Consider the following 27137-nt stretch of genomic DNA (forward strand, 5'->3'; position numbering starts at 1 on the left):
TTGAGCTAGAAATAAGTCATTTATTTTAAAATGTTACAGATTAATAAATAGGTTAGTTATCAGAAACCTTAATAAATAGCCTTTTATAATTTACACAAGGCAAATACAACATGCCTATATCTATTTTTAAAAAGCAAAGATAGTAAGCTAAGCTTGTAAGCCATTAACAAATCTATATACACATTATTCGGAAGCTAAAATAGTCCATTTTCATTTCACCTGTAGTAACTATATTGCAGTAGTATTTAAGTAACCAAACCTCTGACACTGTATATTTGTTCCCATCCATATTTTCCACATTCCATTAAAATTAATGTAAACACACACAAAGAAAAAAACAAAACAAAAAAAGAGTTCCCTCATTTAAAAAAAACAGCTCAAGATTATCCCTCCTGTATAACATTTTTCCCCCTGCAAAGTGCAAACCATCTGAACAGAAAAAATAAAAACTTATAATTCTTTAAAAACATTTCCCCCAACTTTGAAAAGTATTCTGGACTTTCCATTTCCTAATTTTCACCCTTTGCAATCTTTCAGTTTCAACACTGCTGTATGAAATACTTTGGCACTAAGAGTTCTGGAGCTCCTAACATTATTAGTGCAAATGCTACATGCACTAACATGTTCTGTAGCACTTAAACCCCATATTCCCTGGCCCCAAAGAGTTAATTACAAAGACTAATCTCCTTGAAGGCAGGAAGTTAAGTATAATTAGATATAAATTTGTTTCAATAATAAACTTCAGCAGTTCTGTAAATTACACTCTCTAAGGACAGTATAGAAAGTATTACAATGTCCTATGTTTAAGAAAGAAAGTGAAAGTGGTACACTTCAACTTTCAGTGCATTGCAGTTTGAGGTCCCTGTATTTATTTTCTTTTAATCTTTCTTGTAATAAAAAAGGCTCTTATTTTAAAATAAAAAGGAAAAGTAAAGCTTACAGCTTCCATTATTTTAACAAACAAAATCCAGTGCTTTCACTGTCAGTGCTAGTTACTTCAGAAAAGTACATATACAGTCAGTATAAACCAAAATTATTATTAGGAAGCATCACTTGTCAAAGTGTATATGACATTCTTATTCATATTAGCTTCAGGTGACTAATGAATAGGCTTTATTTACACATACAGTATCCTGGATAGTTAGTACAACAGCTATCTTCTTTAGACATTTTGCTTTTTATACACGGATATTTAGGATTAAAGAAAAAACATTTTTTGGTTGTATCAAAAATGGTTCTATTCTTTTGTTGGATGTTTGGGGGATTTATGTGGGTAACACCTACTAAAGATAGTGGTGCCTACACGTCAATCCTCCATACTTTGAATGGCTAATAGTTCTCAACATTTATCTTCAACAGATTAAGAGCATTTTATACGTAAATATGTCTGATAAATTTAACAGAAGCCACAGAAACTGAGAAACTCTTTTCACCGTGGGAATAAATATATTTTAATGCATCCCATCAATATAATCAGTCCACTTTACAACACTTTATCTATAGCCTCTGTCACTTCTGCTTTGGAATCAGAATTTAAGTAATCTGGCTTTTGGCTATCGATATAAATAATTTATGAAGCAATGTGAAAAGGGTGGGCCCACTTGGCGGAAGACCAAAGCTCAGGAGACAATTATTTTCTCCCTGAGTCGATGGAACTCAGGAGTATTATTCAAAGGTGCTCCCTTGCCTTGTGGGAGGAAGAGAGAAGAGTTGACAGTTCACTTCAACAGTGCAATTTTTTTTAAACCAGAGAAGCAACATGAAAAGACCTAGAAAAGGTAAGAGGTCTGGGATAAGAGGAAGGGGAGAAAGAATCCCATCAACAGTGACAATACACACAATGTCAATACACTTTTAAAGTTAGAATTGAACCAGATCCAGTTAGAGACAGGAAATAAAAAGAACACCGCTATTTGCTGAACAAAGAGTAACAAAAATAATTTTTTTCATTATCATTCATGATGTAAAAGGCTGTAGGTATACATGACGTGCAAGGCCACTTGAAAAGCTTTTCTCCGTATGTGCTGGCTTTTGGCATCTCCATTTCAAGAAGTTCAGAACATGGATGAGGAGGAGCTGGAGAGAAGAGGAGAATTCCTGCAGAAGTTTATAAGCTCCAAGGATGATAGGAAGACCAAAGAATACATCTGCTATTTCAGTCTTCCCCTGCGTAGAGACTGCTTATCACAACTTGGGTTTTGAGATGTGAAAAGAGGTTGCTTTGGGACAGGGTAATCTTGTTGGTTTGGGATTGTATAATTTTAAAACTTGCATAAGCACCTAGCATACGAGGATAGGCACTTTTTAATCAATAAAAACTTAAATAAGCAAACATACTTGGCCAAATAAGGACTAGGATGAGATATGACAGTCATGTTCGCTTTGAACTGAGAAAGAATTTGGATGAGTTTGCAGAGATTAATGGCTAGTATACCAAACCAATGTGCAACCCTTAAACCCTGAATGTATACTTTAAAAAGATGGCTTGACTACTTCAGAGAACAGCTGTCATTTTAAGAAGTGAATTATAAGTCTACTTGTCTATTTTTATTTACTTAGGATCCAGTTTTCAAACAGAAAAGGGAACTACTACCATTTACAAAGTCACCCTTTAGAGTAACCAAGATATCTTCTTCCAATCTATACAATGTAAAAAAGAGGAGAACTCAGCCAAATCTTATTTAAAATTCAACACCCGATTCTCTCATCTAGAAAAATCCTGCCTAGAAAAAGTGACATAACCCCATATAAAAGTGTTTTTAAAATGCACACACATTTCCTGTTTGCTAGTTCTTTTCTCCCTTTTCCTGGCCTAATATCATAAGATATCTTTCCATCATTTCTCAAAGTCTAAATCATAACAGCTGAGATTTTTGGACGAAAAATTCTGTCGGTCCTTTCCTCCATATATCAAATAAAATACTTTGATTTGATAACCCCAGTGTTGTCAATAGAGTGACCAGACAGCAAATGTGAAAAATCGGGACGGGGTGGGGGTAATAGGCGCCTATATAAGAAAAAGACCCAAAAATTAGGACTGTCCCGACTGGTCACCCTAGTAGTCAATCCTGTATGTTCAAAAATCATGTCAGGCCTCCAAAAAACATGACACTGGCTTAAAAATAATACATTTGAGGTTCTTTTTATTTGCCTTCAGGTTTTTGAGCCTTTAGTGTTCCCTCAGGTTGCATTTTCATGATTTTCTCTGTAACTATGAGGGCTAGCAACTTACTTTTCTTTTAAATCAAAAACCAAGAGTCTCAAGTAGTCACATGACTCCAGTGAGCTGGGGTTTTAAAACAAAACACCAATTATTGAGAGTTAGCAACACCTCTAAATAACCAAGGTTTGCATTACCTACTGCTAGTCCACAAATTTAACTACGTGATACTGTTCTTGACCTCTTATTATAGACTGACATTTGTAACCTTCTCAAATGGTGTCTGGTGACCCCCCATTTTGTCTCATGAGACACTCTGGACTGCCAAGTGTTTTATAGTCATATGCTATGCAAATCTACTTTTATCTCCAAACTTAAAACAAAAGAATTTCTCTCACATATTTTCAAGCCTTTGGTACACTCTTCCAATGACATTATGTTTATAATGATCACTGATTACATTATTCCATGAAAATTATTTTCACTCCAAAGACAAGATCAATACACCCTTCTAAATATTAGTGAATATCAGTAATTTCTCCTATTGTTTGACACATTAATATACTGTAATCCAGGTAATCTAAACCAATCAGTTCAGAATCATTCGTACTATGGCTTGAGCCACTTGCACAAGCCTTTAAACTACTGCTGCTGAACTACAACACAGCTGTGAAATACTGGATCTGAATGCGTGTGTACTGGATTACTCAACTCCACCTTTCTAAAGGCATAATCTTACCCATCCTTCTTCTAAATTAATCAAGAAATCTCACACCTGTGCTTCTCACAAACTTTTTGCTCATAACAGTGCCAGTTGACAGCCTGATTTCATAATTGGCAATCTAGTTACATATAAATCCATTTACTCATTATCCTGTTCTGAAGAACAATTTTGTCAATTAGCTACTTTATTAAATAATTTCCTATATTCTGTTGTATAACTGGATTCTACATATACTGGATTGCTGTAAGTAGACCTCTTATCAGTTACTTCTCATTATGATTATAGATGTTCACAGAAGCCACCAAAACATCTCAGCATTGACTTCAGGCTTGTAACCTTTCCAAAAATATTCTTACCTTTCTGTCTGCTTTACATGCTTATAATTTGAGTACAGCCAAATATTACAGACAGCAAAACTGGATTATTCTAACCTGTTACAAGCTCTCAGAAACAAACATTCAAATTAAGTGATATTTTTAAGATTACAAAGGCACTGGATAACCCACCATGTATACAGGAAGACTGTGCATCACTTCCATGTCCTTCATGCTCTTCCTATCCATTAACCGTGAAAAGCTCTTGGATGAATGCTGTATGTCTTAATGCACTTAAAAGAGTTATGAATAAAAGGTATACCTATAATCTGGATGCTAGTTCCAGCTGGATCTGTGAGCTAGTTTCAGTTGATAAGTAAGTAGTGGAAGATTTTACGGGTTAGATGCACTGATCTATACCAATGACTTAATTTAGAACCCCCCAGTGCATTCACCTGTGTCTGTCCAAATTACAGAGGCAGTTACTGTACAAAGGACAAACCTGTAGTCCACAATTCAACATTTCAAATGTAGTCAACATTTGTTTCACAATTGACAGCCTGGACTGTGAACACATTGCTGTTTTAAGGAAATTAATAGAATTGTTCCATTTGCTTACAATTTTTTTTTAGGGCATACACCATTCAGGTATATGAAAGGTGCCAGACTGAGTGCATTGGAAACTGATGTTCTCTGTCCACAGAACGAGTACATCACAGGCAGTCTAATGTAAAGATTTACTACAGTGGCCTGCCAGAATGTCATCAAACCTTTTCTGGATGGATCACCTTTTAGGGGCAAGGAGATACATCAGTCTCTATGCTGATTCATTCCTTAGCCTTCCTGCTGAGACAGTCAGCAATGATACCAATTAATGTCAACTTATTATGGTGATTTTGGGTATGTGGATAACTGTCCATTAAAACTGGATGTAGGCCACCAATTCATTTCACACAAGCTACCACTCTCTCAGAGGGTAACGTCTGCCAATCTCAATCATGTTGGAATCAGTGACCTAGAAATGGAAGGCTCTGTATCATTCCTGAGCCATCCAGTTCCCCTCAAATATGATTTTAATCTGTCTTCACATTAGGTTTATTCAAATCCCCAATATTGAAGTTGAACTCCTTGAAGACTTGTATAAGAACAATTCCAATAGATACAGTGATGAATCCACAAGCCATCCCCAAGAAATCTACCACTCCCACATTACTCCACTCCCTAAAAAGAATGGCTGAGGCCAGCAGGACTAAAGTGGTGAACACGACGTAGTAGATGGCACCAAACACAGATGAGTCAAAACATTCCAGTGCCTTATTGATATACTTGAACTGAATGATGATGCTACATCCTAACACTGCCAGAAGAACCAAACAGAGGTACAAGGCTCTTTGACTTGATGGATTATTGTGAAAGATATCTTGAGCAGCCAGCCCAATGCCTTTTGTGCTGGGCACAGTGAAACTGCCCAACAGTGAGCAAATACTGATGTAAACCATAATATTAGTGGGTCCATGAGCTGGCGCTATCCAGAAGATAAGCAGGAGAAGCATGAGAAGTACTATGCAGAGGTAGCCCACAAACACTGAAAAAACAAAGAAAATAAGTTAATGGCTGTTAACGGCAAGGTAGAAACTTTTGCCCCAGGTAATTTATTAGAGATATTTAAAGGCTCAGTCATGAACCCCTAAACATGGTAACGTATAAGGATATGTACACAAAGCTTAGGATCTCCTATCAACTAAAGAACAAAAGCCTTTGAAATTGGTTAAATCAATGTACAGCTCTTTGTGTAAATCAAATAATAATGTATGAATACCAACTGTTTCACACTGTAACTGGATTTAAAGTTTTTTTTTTTTAAAGCTGACATTATATTCCTATTAAAGTCCCCTATGAAGAATGGTTGTGATATAACCACATTCATAACTCTGACCTGAATTCCGCAAAGTACCTAAGCACATACTTAAGTCCCATGAAAGTCAATGGGATGAATAGGACACACTTCAATAGTTAATTTTGGTCTGGTTGGACTATTAAAGGCACAAAAATATTTCCTTTACTAACAATTTTAGGTACACTTTAGATTTGAATTTCAGTGAAACTGAAAATGTTAAATAGTTCTCAGTTTAGCATCCATGAAGCACAGAGAATATGCCAAACAACTAGCAGGTAAGGAAGGGTTCACAAGCAAGTCAGTCCAGCGATTAGCAGGAAAGAAAAGGAACTTCACAATGTGTTTTATTGGCACATTCATATATGCCTTCAGTTTGCAAAAGCAAACATCTACTTGATACATAAGTAATGTATATGTGCACAATCAAAATAGATCCTATTAGGTCTTAAAGCTATTTGGCAACAAGAAGTGCAAGGATTTTACCCACAAAGATTCAATTTTTGTTTAGAACCCCTTAAAGTGAACTCCTGAAATTACAGTTTTGATTCTTTCCTCAAGAGGAAACTACATAAAACACCTCTTCATCATTATAGAAAACAGGTTACAAGTCCAACTCACAGTCAAGTTGGTTTCTTCACTTAAAAAAAGAAAATACATTATTTGCAGTTCTTGACTTACCATGCAAAAATGCAATGATTTTCATTGTAAGGAAAAACTGAAATGGAGAATTATTTCAAAACACTAAAAAACACCCCACTTTTGCGAAGTTGCAATCTTGAAAACTGAGCCTTTATTTCTTCTGTAGATCAGATCCTAGCCCTTGTTATGGCTACTCTGCACTTCCTTGGTGACTCAAAGCAACTGCAACATCAGTTTAACCAGCTAATAGAGGATTCCACCCGCATGGGAGAATCCTTAGGTGGTGCAGAAGCTACTACACCGCTCCCTGTGTTCTCAACCCCTTGGTGTAGGGGGGCATAACCAGCATGTCTCTATACCCCATTGAGCCCCAGTGGCCAGAGGTAGTTGAATACATTAAAGCAGACTAACTTATGCCAGTAACTGGCTGGCTCCTGGACAGCACCAGAAGCAGGAAACTACAAGCTCAGACAACCCAGGATCAGAGCCTTCGAATTTGTCTGCTGGCCAGTTTCTAACTCAGGACAGTTTACCACTTAATCCATGACTATTTAGGTTTTTTAAATAAATAGCCTCATGACAGATGCTGTCAAAAGGTCCATTTTCAGAAGTGCCTAAGTCAAAGGGAGTTAGGCTCCTAATTCACTTAGGCCCTTTTCAAAAAAATCATATCTATAATTTCTCCTTTATACACTATGTTGTTGGCACACTCAGGGAATTCTAGTACACTGAAGAGATGGTTTTCATGTATAGAAACCATGATGGTTCGTCTCCTTTATATCGTATTAGCCTAGGAATGCAGAAGCTTTAATACTACTAATGTTGCTGATTTGGGGAAGCAACTGTTTCCTTCAAATAAGTGTTCCTGGACAATGCTATCATAATTTTGAAAGAGAATGAAGTACCTGGATTTGTAAGCTTCTCTTCAAGCTCAGCCTGAGTCGTTACACTCTCAGATTTTGGGGAATGGATTATGAGAACAACAGACCCAGCACAGCTCAGCAGACATCCCAACTTGCCGAGAATGTTGAGTTTTTCTTTCAGTAAGTAAGAAGCTAAAATGGACCTTTCACAAAGTGGAAGAAAATTAAAATTAATCTAAATTATTCATTCTCTTAATACACATCTCTCAGCTAGGGTATTACTTGCCATCCCTTTGTTTATTCCAAAAATAGTCTTCATGTAGCCAGGGCCGGCTCCAGGCACCAGGCACCCAAGCACATGCTTGGGGCGGCACCTGGTAAGGGGCGGCGGGGGGAGCGCGGCGCGGCATTCCGCGGGGGGAGGGGGCGCTCCGGCGGCGCAGCGCTGGGGGGGCGGGCTCCGGTTGCGCGGGGCTCGGCGAGGGGGCAGCATGGGCGCGGAGCTGGAAGGGGGTTCCGGCGGCGCTCGGCGGGGGGCTCCGACGGCACGGCGCTCGGTGGGGGGGGGCAGCGCGGGGTAGGCGCTGGGGGGGGGGGGGAGTTACGGCGCGCGGCGCTCGGTGGGGGTGCGACGCGGGCACGGTGCTGGCGGGGGGTTACGGCGGCACTTGGCAGGGGGCGGGGGCGGGCGCTGGCGGCTCGGCGGGGGGCGTCGCGGGGCTCGGCACTCGGGGGGAGGGGTCCGGAGGCGCTCGGCGCAGGGGGGGGGTGGGCTCCAGCGCACGGCGGCGGCGTGGGGGGGCGGCGCTCTGGGGGGGGTTCCGGCGGCGCTCGGCGGGGGGGCTGCATGGCGCTCGGCGGGAGCCTGAGGGGCGGCGCTTTTTTTTGCTGCTTGGGGCAGCAAAAAAGCTAGAGCCAGCCCTGCATGTAGCCCATTTATACACTTCAGCCCTGTCCCAAGACAGGGGAGGAAGGTAGAAAATAAATTCAGTCTTTATGTTCATTGATCTCTCGACCTCTTAGCTGAGAGCACAAGGGGGCCAGGCCAACTGTGAGGCAGACACCTATCCACTGCAATCTGGTGGGAGATTACCAATCCATTTCACATGGGCCACAAGCAGTAAAGAGGTAGCAATGATTTTTGGTCACTAACACTACAGGTTTCAAAGTAGCAGCCGTGTTAGTCTGTATCCGCAAAAAAAACAGGAGTACTTGTGGCACCTTAGAGACTAACACTACAGGCTGAATTCAAACAAGTAAATGGCCCAAACATACAAAATACACTGCTTGTTTAACTCTGTGTGATCAGTACTGTTCAAGGCAAAGGAAGACATGACACCAACCCCAAACATTTTGCAGCCTAAAGTAGATGATCAATGCAGTTCAGATGCATAATTAAGGCTAGGTTTTAGTCACAGGTATTTTTAGTAAAATTCATGGACAGGTCAGGGGCAGTAAACAAAAATTCACGGCCTGTGACCTATCCATGACTTTTACTACATACCCCTGACTAAATGACTAAAACTTGGGCGCAGGCAGGGCTGAATGGGGCGGCCCAAGGAACACCACGGGTGCTCGGGAGGACAGGATGTGCGTGGCCCGGGGGGGGTGCTGCCGTGGGTGCTGGGGAAGAGATGCATGCAGCCCGGAGGCGTAGCTGCGGGTACTGCGGGGGGGCAGAGGTATGCATGGCTTGGATGGTTGGGGGGAGGGATGTTGCGTGCCATGGGTGCTCGGGGGAAGGGCAGCTTTCCTACCTGGCTCCTGGGAAGTGGCAACCTCCAGCTCCTAGCTCCACATGCTGCCTCTGCTCTGCCCCAAGGCCCAGTTCTGCAGCTCACATTGGCTGGGAACTGCAGCCAATAGGAGCTGCGAGGGCGGTGCCTGTGGGCGGAGGCATCATGTGAACCTAGGAGCTGAGGGAGGGGAGTTCTTGTCACCTTTCCGGGGAGTCCCTCCCCCCCCTCCCCCAGGTAAGCACCCCAATCCCCAGCCCTGAGCCCCCAGCCCCATTCAAACTCCTGCTGCTGGGGGGCGGCAGGGCCCAAGACGGCCCCAGCAGCAGCCGGTGTGACTGCTCCCGAGCCAGCTGCAACAGAAGTCACAGAGGTCCCGGAAAGTCATGGAATCCGTGACTTCTGTGACACAAACACAGCCTTTTGCATAATACATCAATTACCACCGCCTGGTGGAAAAAACTCCAGGGAGTGCACAGTATTTAAAAATAAACAAAACTATTATTCTTTTATGGTAGTTTAACTGTTACAAGTTGGATACTCTCAAAATATTTAGCTGCGTATTACATTATTTTTATGAATCTTTCTCTTCACACACACGCACACTGATGCTAATGGAAGGTGTGGCAAGGAAAAAATCTCTTTGTTTGGAAAAATTGGACCAAATTCAATAGGATGCGATGCAATGCAATGTGTATTTGAAGTGGGGGAAGTAAAGGAGAGAAAGAATATGAAATAAACAAAAATGGAGGAAATCCAAGCAGCAGCAAAAAGGAAAGGAATCTATGAACGATAAGAGATTAAGCGTGTAGAAACATAAAACGGCCATACTGGATCAGACCAAAGGTCCATCTAGCCCAGTATGTACTCCTGTTCTTCTTTTTGTCTTCCAACAGTGGCCAATGCCAGATGCCCCACAGAGAATGAACATAACAGGTAATCAAGTGATCCATCCCCAGCTCCTGGCAAATAGAGACTAGGGACACCATCCCTGCCCATCCTGGCTAATAGCCATTGATGGACCTATCCTCCATCAATTTATCTAGTTCTTTTTTGAACCTGTTATAGTCTTGGCGTTCACAACATCCTCTGGCAAAGAGTTCCACAGGTTGATTGTGCCTTGTGTGAAAAAATACTTCCTTTTGTTTGTTTTAAACCTACTGCCTATTAATTTCATTTGTTCTTGTTATGAAAAGGAATAAATAACACTTCCTTATTTACTTTCTCCACAGGAGTCATGATTTTATAGACCTCAATCATATCTCCCCTTAGTCATCTCTTTTCCAAGCTGAAAAATCCCAGTCTTATTAATCTCTCCTCATACGGCAGCCGTTCCATATCCTAATCATTTTTGTTGCCCTTTTTTGAAACTTTTCCAAGTCCAATATATCTTTTTTGAGATGGGGCGACCAAATCTGCATGCAGTTTTCAAGATGTGGGAGTACCATGGATTTATATAGAGGCAACATGATATTTCTGTCTTATTATCTATCCCTTTCTTAATGATTCCCAACATTCTGTTCACTTTTTTGACTGCCACTGCATATTGAGTTGATGTTTTCAGAGAACTATCCACAATGACTCCAAGATCTCTTTCTTGAGTGGTAACAGCTAATTTAGACCCCATCATTTTATATGTATAGTTGGGATTATGTTTTCCAACATGCATTACTTTGCATTTATCAACATAGAATTTCATCTGCCATTTTGTTGCCCAGTCACCCAGTTTTGAGAGATCCTTTTGTAGCTCTTCGCAATCTGCCTGGGACTTAACTATCTTGAATAGTTTTATATCATCTGCAAATTTCACTGTTTAGCCCTTTTTCTAGATCATTTATGAATATGTTGAATGGGACTTGGCCCAGTACAGACCCCTGGGGGACACCAATATTTACTTCTCTCCATTCTGAAAACTGACCATTTACCACCACAAACATGTGGTGCAATTTTGGTAATCTGTTTAACTTGTTGATAACAGCTGACATTTAAACACTATTCATCTTTCTGGGCAAAGAATCTGTCAACTATGTTTATTACACTTCATTAAAATGTGAGAGGGGAAAATAATGTCCACAAGCATTATGTTTTCCTGATGGAACACCAATGGTCACTGATTTTAGAATTTACATTTTGCTAGCAAATAATGCAGCATATAAATAAATAAATACAATTCTTACCCAAATGGAACGCCAAGAGCTCCTAGAGGAGTCACTAACACAGTTGGAACTGCAGTGTAGGCCAAGAAATTCCCAATTTGACCAAGTGCCACTGTTAAGAGAACCACAAAAGAGTTTTTTAAATCCCTTAGTAAATAGGAATAATGAAAAGCTACTCAATGCTGGCTCATAACTACTGACCTGACTGGAAGATGAACATTACTGAACCGTTTAGTTCTGCCCATAACTTTTCAGTTATACAAAAACTAAATTTTCCAGCTGTCTGATTTTTTTAAAATTTTTAAATAAAGGCTGTTTGCAAAAGAGAAGGCACCAAGAGAGCATCGTCAATAATTCTGCTTATTAATGTTCTCTTCAATAATTTTTCATAATTAAGTAGGGAAGAGAGTCAAGAGACTGAGAATTTGAAACTCTGTCATGGGTTGCACTCAAATTTCCTGATGTAGGGAGGTCTGAATTTAAGCATCCCATGTTCTATATCAGGGGTCGGCAACCTTTGGCACACGGCCCATCAGGGTAATCCGCTGGCGGGCCGCGAGACATTTTGTTTACGTTGACCGTCCGCAGGCACGGTTGCCCATAGCTCCCAGTGGCCGCAGTTCACTGTTCCCAGCCAATGGGAGCTGCAGGAAGTGGCAACCAGAACATCTGCATCCGCCAGAAGATTATCCTGATAGGTCACGTGCTGAAGGTTGACGACTCCTGATCTAGATTCTAGAGCAGGGGTGGGCAAACTTCTTGGGCCGAGGGCCAAATCTGGGTGGGGAAATTGTATGCAGGGCTGGGGCAGGGGGTTGGAGTGCGTGAAGGAGTGCGGGGTATGGGAGGGTGTGCGGTGTGCAAGAAGGGACTCAGGTCAAGGGATTGGGGCAGAGGAGGGGTGTAGGGTATATGAGGGGGCTCAGGGCAGGGGGTTGGGGTGCAGGAGGGGTGCAAGGTGCAGGCAGGGGGCTCAGGGCAGGGAGTTGGGGTGCAGGAGGGGTGCAAGGTGCAGGCAGGGGGCTCAGGGCAGGGAGATGGGGGGCGGGGTGCAGGAGGGATTCGGGTTCCGGCCCGGCACCACTTACCTAAAGCAGCTTCAGGGTGGCAGCGGCATGCACTGTGGCCAGTGCAGGCTCCCTGCACGCCTGCCCTGTCCCCGGCCCTGCGCCGCTCCAGGAAGTGCTGCGGCCCCTGGAGGGGCGGGGGGCTCCACATGTGCTGCCCTTGCCGCACCTCCAGGTACCTCCCCCGAAGCTCCCATTGGCTGCGGTTCCCCGTTCCCAGCCAATGGGAGCTGCGGGGGGCAATGCCTGGAGGCAACGGACAGAGCCCTCTTCCCCCCCGCCCGGAGGCCGCAGGGACGTGGTGCCGCCAGCGCCGCAGGCCTGATTCAAAGCCCTGAGGCACCCGATCCAGCCCGCGGGCTGTAGTTTGTCCACCCCTGTTCTAAAGCATGAGATATTTGGAATCCCATATAGCTGGCTGTAGTGCCCCACAACAGCACCGGTCTCGCTGAGGGATGTGGGTACGGGGAGAGAGGAATATTCAGATATTAAATACTTTGTTAAAAGCTGTTGGATACTAAATTAAAACAGAGATAACAGGACACGTTACAATCTGTGCACAATACAATATTCAGGGGGCAGATCCTCAACCAGCGTAACGCACCATGGAGCTATGACAATTTACACTAGCTGAGAATCTGCCCCTCACAGTCTTATACTAAAAAATGGAATTCCAAATTGACCACATCACTACATAAAATAACTGTGCTTAATATTTCATATATTGAAAATGTTATTAAAAAGCTGCATTATAAAAATATTGACTAGTTTTAGAAATGCCAGCCCATCTTACAATAAGACAGCTTTCATATTAGTTATCAATAATAATAAACAAAATCTTTGAGACTGAATGTGCAGTACAATATACTAGACTAAACTGGAATTTCAAGTTGTGGCCATTACTAGCACTTAAAATCAAATCATTTCAAGAAACCAAGCCTTTCTGCACTCTACTGTCAAATACCATCATCATTATACTACTTCTTTATACTTAACTAATGCTTTACATCTGCAAAGCACTATACAAACATTAATTCATTCACCAAACAAGTTCACAGCTCAGTAAAGCTGAGGAACCTCATAAGGAACACTGAGGAAAGAAAACAAATTTACAAGATATGGAATAAGGTGGCATTATGCTGACTCAATTCACTGGTGTTACCTGTGCATGTAATACTGAATCTAGTGAGGTAGCTGGCAGTCAGTCAGCCACATCTGTAAAGCCCAAGAGTCAGTCATGATCTTTTGCATGCTGTCTTTACCTAGGAGTCGGACTGGATTATAGTCCCTCTAAGCTCTGCTCTTTATTGAGCTCTCTCGTTTGTGTGCATGTTTTTCCAGCAAGCACATATGGCAGCTCTGGCTTTGAGATATTCGGAGTTGAAGGGAAAGACCTTGAACTGAAGAGAGAGTATGCTGGGTACACCATATCCTCCCTTGTACTCCCCACTGCTCAGTTGTTCATATTAAAATTTGCTTTTTCATGGCTCAGATCCCCTGACTTCATGGTTGAGGTAGATTGTTAGAGCCCTAGTAGCTGTACAAAGACAAACACATAAGTATCTCTGAAGTTCTACTCAAGTTATTATTCTTCATTATTTGTATTGTAGTGGTTCCTAGGAGCCCTAGTCATGGAGCCGGAAACCACCGTTAGTCACTGTACAAATACAGAACAAAGAGATGGTCTCTGCCCCAAAGAGTTTATAATCTAAGTTGAATAAACTCCTCAAACAGCTCAAGAAAGTCAATAATAATCTTGGCCACGTTTCAGTACGCCTGAGCCAACGCCTTTGCTTCCTCTGAGCAGAAAATGACGAGTCCGTTAGTTTTCTACATATGATTCAAGGAGAGGCACTTTGTGACTGAGCGCTGGCCGTCGACGCAGCGCAGTGAAGACACTGCAGTAAGTCAACCTAAGCTATGTCAACTCCAACTATGTTATTCACGTAGCTGGAATAGCATAACGTAGGTTGACATACCCCCATAGTGAAGACAAGCCCTATGTCCCACTACAGCCAATCTGCTTGTAGTCTGCTTCTTACTTTGGAAACAGCAGCAGCATGTTTAAAATGGTTGACTATCTTCTGGCAGACCACATACAGAGGTCTCATCAAGGCTATTTTTAATAAAGTTTCTTTTGCTGGGCAAAGCACTCTGTAATGTTCACATTGCAAACACTGGGAAATGTGTGCCACACTTTCAGCGTTATCTTGGAAAACCACGTTTTCTTGGAAATCTCTCAGTGGCAGGGTGCCATTTATTAAGCACATTCAATGGCATCTTTTTATCACTGTTACCACTTGCCTGCTGTTAAGAGCCTTGCACTGCAGAACTATCCATTCTTCTATTTATATGGATCCATCTCAGTAGTATTTGAGCTCTTCTTCTTTGAAGTCTGCAGTAATCCTGTGGGTTCCACCACCAAAAACCCACAGGTGGTGTTTTTCTGGGTCTAGATGTTTGCACTGAAATAGCAGTTCTTATTTAACACTGTCACTTGCAAGTGAATTCACTCTTTTGTATCAAGGAACCAAGTTATTTAAATAAACCTTGTGGGAGGCAAACTGATAAGAGTCTCCGATGGTTTTGTTAGTCGTCCAAAATCCCAAACAAGCCAATTTCTAATGTATAGGATATCGACTGCTGTAGTTCCCCCAAGGCATTGTGGATATTTACTAGATTCCAAAGATTCCACCCTTCTTTGGGTTCCACAGTTCTCTACCTGGTTCTTGCTGTTTGAAATTCTGAATTCACAGCATTCTAGTTCAGTGGTTCTCAACCACGGGTACACATTCCTCTGGGGGTACTTAGAGGTTTTCCAGGGGGTACATAAACTCATCTACATATTTGCCTAGTTTTAAAACAGGCTACATAAAAAGCACTAGCAAAATCCGTACAAACTAAAATTTCATACAGATAATAACTTGTTTATACTGCTCTATACACTATACATTGAAACGTAAGCACAATATTTACATTCCAATTGATTTATTTTATAATTATCTGGTAAAAATGAGAACATAAGCAATTTTTCAGTAATAGTGTGCTGTGACACTTTTGTATTTTTATGTCTGATTTTCTAAACAAAATTTTCATAGTTTTTAAGTGAGACTTGGGGTACACAAGACAAATCAGATTCCTGAAAGGGATACAGTAGTCTGGAAAGGTCGAGAGCCACCGTTCTAGTTAACTCTTTCCATGGTGCTTTTATAAGCTGCTAGATGCCTAGTTTTGACATGCCAGCTGATGGATAGCAGCTATCACATCATTCTCTTGAGCAATTTTGGCTTCACAAAATTCAGTCAGTTGGCTTAATCAGGGTTACACTGGCTCATTGAGAAAACCCTCTCTCTTTTTCTCACTCCTTCTGTCCAGATATTCAAAATGGAGGCCTCACAACAAATGAGCAGACAGGCTCATTTTAAACACTATAGAACAGAATTGCTACTGCACCCAGCTTCCAGTGGTCAGAGCAGAGTAGCAGGGCTGTCAGGGAGCTGATTACAGATTCCCAAATTCCATCCCAACCCAGGTTAAAGAAGCATGGGTGGTACTCTAGAGACAGAGGAGCCACTCTGCTGGCTTTACACTTGCTGCAGAAGACTTTCCCACATGGAGAGAATCCTCATCAAGGAACCTGGTGGTTTCCATTTCCTTTGCACCACTTGGAACACTACAGAAAGTGTGATGACTATTTGCGATTTACATACATTGAAGGAATCCATATCACAGCAATACTAATAGTCCCCAACAGATTAGATTAGAGTACAAAGGTAGGACGCCATCTTTCCCACTAACTGAACTGAGAATAGAACATGCTAGCTACTCTCTATCTTTTCTTGGACTCCACATCACCAATCCATTCAGAGTAATCAGTGAGACTATTTGTGCGAGTAAGGGTCACAGAGGTCTGTATTCATCTCATACCCAGCACTGCCCAAGGATTCAGCAGCCTACTTTTTGCAGTAGAGTGACAAAAAGTTACTGTAGCTAGAAATGACAAAATACTAAAGGTGAAAGTTGGCTAAGTGTTTTCTGATCTAAACATTAACATATAATAAATAAGCCTTATGGTATGGAATTACAATTTCTTATTAAACTGCCTTTAAAAAAAATTGACCTTACTATCACAATTCACAGATGCATCACAGGTACAGTTATTGTGTGAGTGCTAATAATTTCCATATCAAAGGCTTCTTACATTTTGGTAGAAAGATAACTCTGTGAAGGCTAATGAGCTGTGCTAAAATCAACACTACAATACATAATAGGCTATTTAAAATCCAATCATCTATGCTATACCATTCTTTACATTATCTTACAACATTAGATACTTACTTGCAATAGTACCAGACCACCATACTATATCTGTTAAATATGAAGTACCTAGAAGAGGCAACATGGAAAAAAAGAGTGGATGAGTGCTATTGGAAAAAATATAAAAGAGCAACATTAAAGCTACACTAAGAATTTATTTTCTCACACTCTCGCACACAGTTGTAAGGACATTAGAAAAAAACTATGATGGTAGCTCAGTGGTTTGAGCATTGACCTATTAAACCCAGAGTTGTGACTTCAATCCTTGAGGGGGCCATTTAGGGATCTGGGGGAAAAAAAATCTGTCTGGGGACTGGTCCTGCTTTGAGCATGGGGTTGGACTGGATGACCTCCTGAGGTCCCGTCCAACCCTGATATTCTATGAATCTGGCCTAACTAATCCTGGTATGCTTTTTTGATGCATCTGATCATTAGAAATTACATTTCAAGTGCTTATGAAATATCCTCATCCTATATTAAAGGAAGCCTTGAAATATCCACAAATGTTTCTTTGTGTGGAATATTGGTGTAGAGGTCTGTCATAGAATGACCAGACAGGTTAAAGTATTGGGCATTGCTGGCACATGATGGCATATATCACATTGGTAGATGTGCAGGTGAACGAGCCCCTGATGGTATGGCTGATGTGATTAGGCCCTATGATGATGTCACTTGAATAGATATGTGGACAGAGTTGGCATCGGGCTTTGTTACAAGGATATGTTCCTGGGTCAGTATTTTTGTTCAGTGATGTGTGGTTACTGGTGAGTATTCTATCAAGCATTCTTAAAACTACAATACCCACCTGCTGAAGTGAAAAAACAGATTGACAGAGCCAGACGAGTACCCAGAAGTCACCTCCTACAAGACAGGGCCAACAAAGAAAATAACAGAACACCACTAGCTGTCACCTTCAGCCCCCAACTAAAACCTCTCCAGCGCATCATCAGAGATCTACAACCTATCCTGAAAGATGATCCTTTACTCTCACAGATCTTGGGAGACAGACCTGTCCTCGCTTACAGACAACCCCCCAACCTAAAGCAAATACTCACCAGTAACCACACATCACTGAACAAAAACACTGACCCAGGAACCTATCCTTGTAACAAAGCCCGATGCCAACTCTGTCCACATATCTATTCAAGTGACATCATCATAGGGCCTAATCACATCAGCCATACCATCAGGGGCTCGTTCACCTGCACATCTACCAATGTGATATATGCCATCATGTGCCAGCAATGCCCCTCTGCCTGTACATTGGCCAAACCGGACAGTCTCTCCGCAAAAGAATTAATGGACACAAATCTGACATCAGGAATCATAATACTCAAAAACCAGTGGGAGAACACTTTAACCTGTCTGGTCATTCTATGACAGACCTGCGGGTGGCTATCTTAAAACAGAAAAACTTCAAAAACAGACTCCAACGAGAGACTGCTGAGCTGGAATTGATATGCAAACTAGACACAATCAACTCAGGATTAAATAAGGACTGGGAATGGCTGAGTCATTACAAACATTGAATCTATCTTCCCTTGTAAGTATTCTCACACTTGCTTCTTATCAAACTGTCTGTACTGATCTATCTTGATGATCACTTCAAAAGTTTTTTTTCCTCTTACTTAATTGGCCTCTCAGAGTTGGTAAGACAACTCCCAACTGTTCATGCTCTCTGTATGTGTGTATATATATCTCCTCAATATATGTTTCACTCTATATGCATCCGAAGAAGTGGGTTGTAGCCCACGAAAGCTTATGCTCTAATAAATTTGTTAGTCTCTAAGGTGCCACAAGTACTCCTGTTCTTTTTGACAAATGTTTCTGAAGATTCTATTCACCATACATGCCATTACCAGGAGATAGCGTTATCTTTCAGAAAATCTAGCCTAAGAGGCAAAGAATAATTACTACAAGCCAATTTGGCTGGGACAAATTTAAGATACTTACAGAGAAATCTGTCAGAGAAGATGTTTGGGTGTGGACATTTGGCAAGCTCTTAGTCTCCTGTGGCTATGTGATCTAGGCCTTCTCTGGGACGTGAACATGTTACATTTCAAAGACATGGGCGAAAACTCCAGACTGTTCCTTAACTGCCTACCTACCAATCTTGAGACTGTATATTTTCATTATATCATCAGACAATTCTTATGGATTTTTCATCTACTATTTTACCTTAGACTTTTAACGTGGAATTTACTAGGGAGCTGTGATATTCTTAAAACTTGACTAAAAGAAAGGTATGATTTTTCAGGACACACTTTACAAATCATGAGTTTTATTTTCCTATTGGAGAATCCTAAAGAAAATCAATATTAAAAAAAGTTATAAGAGTCCAAGGTCCATTATGAGTTACAATAAGTCCTGGACCAGAGCAAAAAAATAGAAAACCATGTTAAAATAAATTAATGCCTGTCCAAATACCACTAAATATTTTGAGGTCTAATATCTTGCAGACCATCAGGGCTAGACACCAGGAAAACTCTCAAGGAGCAGAACATTTGTGTTTATCTGGGGTAGTCTGCAAGGTGTCAGACATTAACATCACATTATTCTGGTTATTATTTCCTGCCCGTATGCCCACACTTTAGTTCTGCTCTTACTTTAGCAGATGCTCTCTTACAAATTGCTAGAAATCAAACCCATGTTGTACTCATCAGCTGAAAGTTCAGAATCCCAAATAGCATAAAGCAATAACCTTTAACTCTAGGGACTCCTAAAATAATGGCTGCTAAAACCACATCAGAATTGAAAGGGGAGAAAAAAAAATATGACAGTAAGCACTATGATCAGTTTTTGAGTGGGTGTCTAATTTATCAAACTTTTTACATTTCTGTTACTGCATATAAAATAAAAATGTCTCAATAGTTGTACAAATTACACAGATTATCAACACTAATAAATTAACTTCACAAAATATTTGTCCCCCTACTGCTGTTCCTCTCCAAGCACAGTTTGATAGTATCTCACTAGTGTAGCAAAAACTCGAAGAGGCAAGTACCATGCTGTCAATTATGGACCTAATGCAAAGCCTGCTGAAATCAATGGAAAGACACCCTCTGACTTCAATGAGCTTTGACTCATGCCCTATGTTAGTTCTGACTTCCACATTCAAGCTATACTGGCCCAATATATTAAAATGGAGAAAACACTGGCCTACTATCTTTTAGGATTCCATATTTTTGCTACTTAATTTTGTAGCTCCCTCTTGTATACAGAAATTAGGAAATGCTGTCCTCAGTAGGTTGGCACTCAAAATTTGCCAAGAAAAAAACATAGTGGAGATACAAGTAACTTTTCAATATATTTTGTGACATTAATGTTATTTTATATATTTGACATTCAACTACCAATACTGAAAAAACGTTAAATTATGTGAATTTGAGAGTTCACGACTTTAGCATAATTCTTTAAACATGGTTAGGTCCCAGCTACACAGCAAAATGGAAATTTGATTTACTTATGCTGGGAACGACAATGTTGTAACCAAGTTACTCCCGAAATGTGTTTGTTGTGTAAATATCACTTGTGAAAGAAAAAAAGAAAACAAACAATCCAACAAAAATTAAACTTGTGTTTACAAAGCATATTACTGGGGGAATTCTGCACCACTATGCATGTGTAGAATTCATGTGCCCCAAAGATTTCTTTGCTTCCCCACAGAAAAATGACTTTCTGACAGAGAAGCAAAGGAAAGCTGCAAGAGCAGTAACACACCACTCCCTAGCAGCGCAGGTACATTTTTTCAGGCAGCCAGGGCCGCCCGGAGGGGGGGGAAGGGGCAAGTGGGGCAATTTGCCTCAGGCCCTGAAGGGACCACGCGAGCCCTGGCCTGGCGGCGGTCCGGGTCTTCGGCGGCATTTTGGCAGCGGGGGGCCCTTCAGTGCTGCCGAAGACACGGAGCGACTGAAGGCCCCCCACCCCCCGACGCCGAAATGCCGCCGAAGACCCGGACCGCCGCTGGGTGAGTACAAGCGCCGCAGCTCCCCTGCTTTGTCCCAGGCTCCCTGAATCCTCTGGGCAGCCCTCAGAGCAGCTGGCAGAAAGGTAAATCACCGCAGGGTTGGGGACACCCCAGCCAGTGGCTCCTACCCTGAGCCGGGATCAGCTGCTAGTCCCGGCTTGGGCTAGAGGCAGGAGAGGACAGGACTTCCGCTTTCCCTGCGGGGAGTGGCTGGGACTGTGTCAGACCCAGCCCTAGAAACCTGCCCCAGCTGCAGGAAGCTCAGCATCCTCCCTTGCTTCCTGCCCCCATTGCTCCTCAGCAACAGGGGGAGGGGTCACTGTACAGGGAGCTGCTCCCCCATCCGCCCAACCACCATTCATCCAGACCTCCCATACCCAGAAACCCCTGCCAAGCCTCACCCTGTATGCCCAGAACCCCACTAGCCCTCCATACCTGAACCCCACCCCACTGAATCTCAACCCCTGCATCTGGAGCCCCCTGCACTCAGACCCCCCCCCACCTCTGCACCCAGACCACCCCCCACCAGAGCTCCCTGCACTCCCTGACGAGCCTGAGCCCCCACATCCAGACCCCCCACACCACTGACCCAGCTAGCTGCACCCAGACCCCCACCCCACCATGTCCTACTCCTCCAGCACTGAGATGCCCCTGCTGAAACCCCATACCCAGGCCCCTCCACTGAGCCCCAACCACTTTCGCCTGGAAGCCCCTGCAGAGTCCTATTGCCCCTGCACCTGGAACCCCCGCACGAGCCTCTGTGCATCCAGATTCCCCCACACCTAGGACCCCCCCCCCACTGAGTTGCCTGCACCCAGATTGTCCCACACAGAATCCTCTCACCCCACCCCTTACTGAGCTGCTCCACACTTGGATCCTGTCTGATTGAGCCTGCCTGCCCCACACCTGGTGTGCCTGGCACAGAGGGGCAGGACCCCAGGGTGTTTCTGGGGCAGGCCCAGGCCTTGTGCTATGGGTTGGGTGCAGCCTCACCACTGAATCCATGCAGCCTCACCACTGAATCCCACCGGGTTGGGGGGGAGGCTTTTTTTTTTTTTTTTTTTTTTTTTTTTTTTTTTAAATGGAGCTATACTTATCTCCTAGAACTGGAAGGGACCTTGAAAGGTCATCGAGTCCAGCCCCCTGCCTTCACTAGCAGGACCAAGTACTGATTTTGCCCCAGATCCCTAAGTGGCCCCCTCAAGGATTGAACTCACAATCCTAAGTTTAGCAGGCCAATGCTCAAACCACTGAGCTATCCCTCCCGCCATAAAACTCTAGTGTGATCTCCCACCTTCATACAGCCAATGGCCTGTGCTCCCCACTGCCATGCTGGAGCCTCTGCATTTATTTATTGACAAATAAAACTTGCAGAATTTTAAAATATTGGGTGCAGAATTTTTAATTTTTTTGGCACAGAATGTCCTCAGGAGTAAAAGCAGCAGTGTGTACAGGGCCTTAAAATGTTACACAATGCTGCAGTTGTGGAAAATGCAAAATAAACTTGTTAGATCATGCTGTCAGCTGGTAGTAATGCAGTTGCAAGTTGCTTGTTATGCTTGAATAAGTCCATCACGAACACATCAGAAACAGCCTGATCTTGAAATGTGAGCTGATCCTAGACCAGTAATATATATAAAAAAAAATTCTGGAGGTCATATCCAACATCTACTGGTAATTTGAATAGATATTCAATAAGAGTTCCCTACATTATATATATATATATATATATATACACACACACACACACACACACACAAATACAAAAAGAATGACTGCTACAAGCAAGATGTAATTGATTACAGTGCAACACACAGTCTATGAGTTTCCTCTTATAATCATTCCAAAGCAAGGATTTAGGGGGTGGAAAAAGACAAATGTTGCTATTTCTTACAGATAAATTCAAAGCATAAAAACTCTGTTAGCAAATAATATCATGCTTTAGAAAACTGTGATTTCAGAACACACAAAAAATGACAAATTGTGAATTTGTAATAATCATGTTGATTTGTCAGAAACATTTAACTGGGCAGCACAATGAGCTACTGCTCTACATTTTTACTTTAGGAACCCAACTTCACATTAAGGCTTATAGTTATATAATAAAGAAAAAAAGTCTGGTGGTTTTATAATACTTGGTGGGCATTTGTCCACAAGACAAGATAACCACATAATTCAGCATAATTGGCAGTGTGTGCTTATGAGAGAACCAGAACAAAGAGGGGGTGCAAATAAGAAAGTTAGCTGGAAGTTGAAGCTAGACAAATTAAGACTGGAAACAAAGCATAAATTTTAATGGTGAGAGTTATTAACCATTAGAACAATGTTGCAAGGCTCCTGGTGGGTTCTCCCTCCCTGACAATTTTTAAATCAAGCTGGGATGTTTTCTAAAAGATCTGCTGTAGGAATTATTTTAGGGACATTCTACGGCCTGTGTTATACAGAAGGTCAGACTAGATGATCACATGGTCCCTTCTGGTCTTGGAATCTATGAAAGAACAAAATGGAGATGCATTGGTACTACTCTATGGAAAGAGTTTTTACATCTTTCTCTAGCCAGTAACAGAACTCTTATCAAATGTACATAAAATATTACAAGACAAATATTTGTTTTTAAATCAGAGATCATCAGTGGTGCTGCAGTATTTCATGAAGTGAGCAACTGAGCCAGACTTAGAAGTACATTGATGACTATGCCTAACTCATCTTGACTGTTTCCGTTTGACTTCATATCTGGATTTTGTTATTATTTATTTCTTGCTATTCACTCCAACCATTGACTTCTGATATAAAAATATTTTAACTTTATGGGTGAACATTGAAACCAACATGCGACTATCCACAATCAGAGAAGTTTAATGTGCTGTATTTTACAATCAAGTTTCCTCAGGCAGCAGGACTGAATAAATTTCATAACTGGACATCCAAATCAAAGATGTCAGTTCCCTAACATTAGAGAATGGATTTTTTCCATGTAGAGTACCTTCTCCATCCACCCTAATTGCTCCTAAAGGAAGAGCATGAAAGCCCTTGCTGGTGCTTTCTGCTTTGAATAGCTGATATGGGATGAAAAACCTCAGTAATTTAATGTCCAGGTGACAGTTAAAGTCATGACAGAGAGGGATGGATTCCCAAATTACTTTCAGTAAAAGGCTGGGGGTTTATATTTCTTCCCCTGTCTAGAGTCAGAAAGTGGGTGAGGGTCCAATAAAACATATTACAGTACAACTTCTGTTGGTGAAAGAGACAAGCTTTCAAGCTACACAGAGCTCTTCTTCAGATCTGGGAAATGTACTCCCAGAGCATCACACCTAAATATGGTGGAATGGACTGATTAGCATAAGTAATTAGCACATATTCTAAGGCAGTGGTTTTCAAACTGCAGGTCTCAACCCAGTATTGGGTCACGGAATGTAAGGCACTGAGTCACGGTGGCTCTGGTCAGCACCACTGCCCGGGCCATTAGAAGTCCCATCGGCGGTGCTGCCTGGCTAAGGCAGGCTAGTCCCTACCTGTTCTAACACCGCCCCGGAAGTGGCCAGCAGCAGGTCCGGCTCCTAGGCGGGGAAGGGGCATGGGGCTCTGCACGCCGCCCCCGCCCCAAGCACCATTAGCCAATGGGAGTTGAGGGGAGGCGGTGCCTGTGGGCAAGAGCTGTGCGGAGCTGCTTGCGCACCTCCGCCTAGGAGCCAGACCTGCTGCTGGCTGCTTCCAGGGCACCACGTGGTCCACGGTGCCAGGACAGGTAGGAAGCCAGCCCTGCCTTAGCACTCCTACTGCGCCGCTGACCAGGAGCCGTCCGAAGTAAGCCTGCATCCCAACCCTGTGCCCCAATCCCCTGCCCCAGCTCTGAGCCCAAACCAGGAGCCCCCTCCTGCCCCCAACCCCTCATTCCCAGCCCCACCCCGCAGCCCTCACCCCTGCACTCCAACCCTCTACCCCAGCCCTGAGCCCCTCTCACACCCCAAACCCCTCATCCCCAGCTCCGTTGGGTCACGGGAATCAACAATTTTCTTCAACTGGGTCACCAGAAAAAAAGTTTGAAAACCACTGTTCTAAGGGACCATTCAAGGTACATAGTGTCTATGAGGACAGATAGGATGAACACCTTTCACAAAGCAATAGCTCTATATCTGACCTAAGGTCACAGGATATTTTTGTCTTTTATCGTTTTCCTGTGTAAATTCATTTGAGAGCACAGTCTGGTTTCACCAACATAGTTGTTATTGGGGGCATTTAGTGCACAGGCTGAAGTATACCATGTTGTGATAGACATATAAAAAATCCATGGTTCTTGAAAGGTGTGTTGTGCAGGGGGGAGGGGGTTCATTACATCAGTGGAGATCATTACTGCACAAAGCAATCACTCTATGTCTGACCTATCAGTCTTCATCATCAAAGGAAACCTATACAACACATTCAAAAGATGAGCGTGGGAGCTTAAATTCAAAACTTTTCTAGACACTAAAAATCACGGACTGAATAGAGACACTGGATTTATGGCTTGTTACAGAAGTCTGTAACCCACTAACCCTCTCTTTTTGTTTTATGACTGCAGAGGTGTTAATGGGCCACTGTCCCTTAAAAGGTGTGCCAACTACTTATGCTAAACAATCTGTTCCACTTGCATTTAGCTATAGGAGTACCTTTCCAGACCTGAAGAAGAGCTTTATAGGGCTCAAAAACTTGTAGAAGTTGGTCCAATAAAAGATATTACCTCACCCACCTTGTTTCTGTAATATCCAAAGACCGACATGACTACAGCTATACTGCATGTAACAATAGACCCTAACTAGAGTCCACAGATTTGTTTTTGGCAGACTAGAAAAGAACCCAAACTTCTCTATCTGAATAGAAGCACATTTTCTTTCTTTCCCACTCCATTGCCATGATTTTACTATCATTCTGTAGGTATACTATAGCCAAGCTACTCAGCAGATCCATTGGGCCCTTTCCCTCTTTAGCCAGCAATAACTCAGATCATAGGACCTGTGCTCCAGCTATTTTTTTTTAAGTTTCTTACTGATTCATTGGAGCAATCAGATTAAGACGAGTGCAGAGACAAGGGAATTGGCAGGGAAGGTTGAAAGGAAAAAACATGAAGGTCAAGGACCATGGTGAAGAGTTTAAGTAACAGTGAGGCCAGACCTGTTCTGCAGTAGCCACACGAGCTGAAACTGTCTTGCTCTCCGCTCTAAAGCAGTGCGGCAGCATTAGACAGAGCGTCCTCCCTCCCGCATGCACTGAGCACCTCAGCCCGCCCCCCAAGCTATTTGGGGGGGCTGAGGTCCTCCCCCCACAGGTTATCTAGAGGGAGGGAGCAGAAAAGGACCCCTCCCTTTAGGGGAGCAAAGGCTGCCTCTGGCAGCGGGAGACGCTCTAGAAAGGGGAAATGCATGAGGTTGCAAGGGCTACCGTGTGCGCCACGGCGGGGGATGCTAGAGCCACCCGATCTGCCGTGGGGTGGCTGCCAGCCGGGCAGGGGCTGATCCTCACTCCGGGCTGTGAGGGAGGCATCCGGGGTGGGGGTGGGGATCGCAGCAGGGCGCCCGGGGGTGGGCGCTAATGCAAAGCGTTAAGGCGGGGGCTGGCTTTTCCCGGGGGAGGTGGGAGACCAGGGGGTGCCGGGCGGCGCCGCAGCCCCCGTACCTCGTCCTCTCGCCCGCACGATGCCTTTCTTCTGCAGCACGAAGGTGGAACCGTTCACCAGGCTGGAGACCACGGCCACGCTCAAGCCCAGGGAGACGGCGGCGGGGCCGGGGCTCTGCGCGGCCCCTTCTTCCCCCGCGGCTGCACCCACCGGCATCCTCATGCCCGGCAGCACCGTAGCGCTCGCGTCTCTCCCGCCAGCCCGGAACCGGCCGCACTAGCCGCCGCTCTGCGGGACCCGCCCCGAGCCGCCCAGGCCCCACCCCCGGCTGCCGCTGCCGGGGGCGGAGCTCAGCGGCCTCTGGCAGCCGAGCCGCCGCAGTAGCTGCCGCGCCTTACGCCATCTCCCCTGCCCCCGGCGAGAGAGGGGAGATGCCCCCCGCCGGAAGCAGCTCTCCAGGCGGCGGCCGCAAGTCCTGTCTGGAAAAGCGCTAGTACCCTGGCGCCGCATTGCGCCGCGGCCCCACAGCGGAGTGATGACATCATGGTTGCATCCTATTGTCATGTCATGGCGTCACACAGCTCTGGAATGTGGCACAGCGTCACCACGGCATGGTGCCGTGCAGCCGCTCAACCTCATGCCATAGCGTTGAGGGAGACAGACAAGGTGGGTGGACTGGTAATACGGTGTATTGGCCCCACTTCTGT

General features: G+C 43.5%; 1 protein-coding gene across 1 annotated transcript; it reads right to left on the reverse strand.

The window, feature by feature from the left end:
• NIPA1 (NIPA magnesium transporter 1) lies at positions 1 to 26795 on the reverse strand. The gene is made up of 5 exons (XM_005283295.5): positions 26490 to 26795; positions 16895 to 16942; positions 11511 to 11601; positions 7640 to 7800; positions 1 to 5783 (listed from the first exon to the last, which is right to left on the reverse strand). Exons 1-5 carry the CDS (start codon positions 26650 to 26652, stop codon positions 5272 to 5274), a joined length of 975 nt encoding a protein of 324 aa, XP_005283352.1. The 5' UTR covers positions 26653 to 26795; the 3' UTR covers positions 1 to 5271.
• Positions 26796 to 27137: the final 342 nt, after the last annotated feature.

This window comes from Chrysemys picta, chromosome 1 (genome assembly GCF_011386835.1).
Source record: "Chrysemys picta bellii isolate R12L10 chromosome 1, ASM1138683v2, whole genome shotgun sequence".
Classification (NCBI taxonomy): domain Eukaryota; kingdom Metazoa; phylum Chordata; order Testudines; family Emydidae; genus Chrysemys; species Chrysemys picta.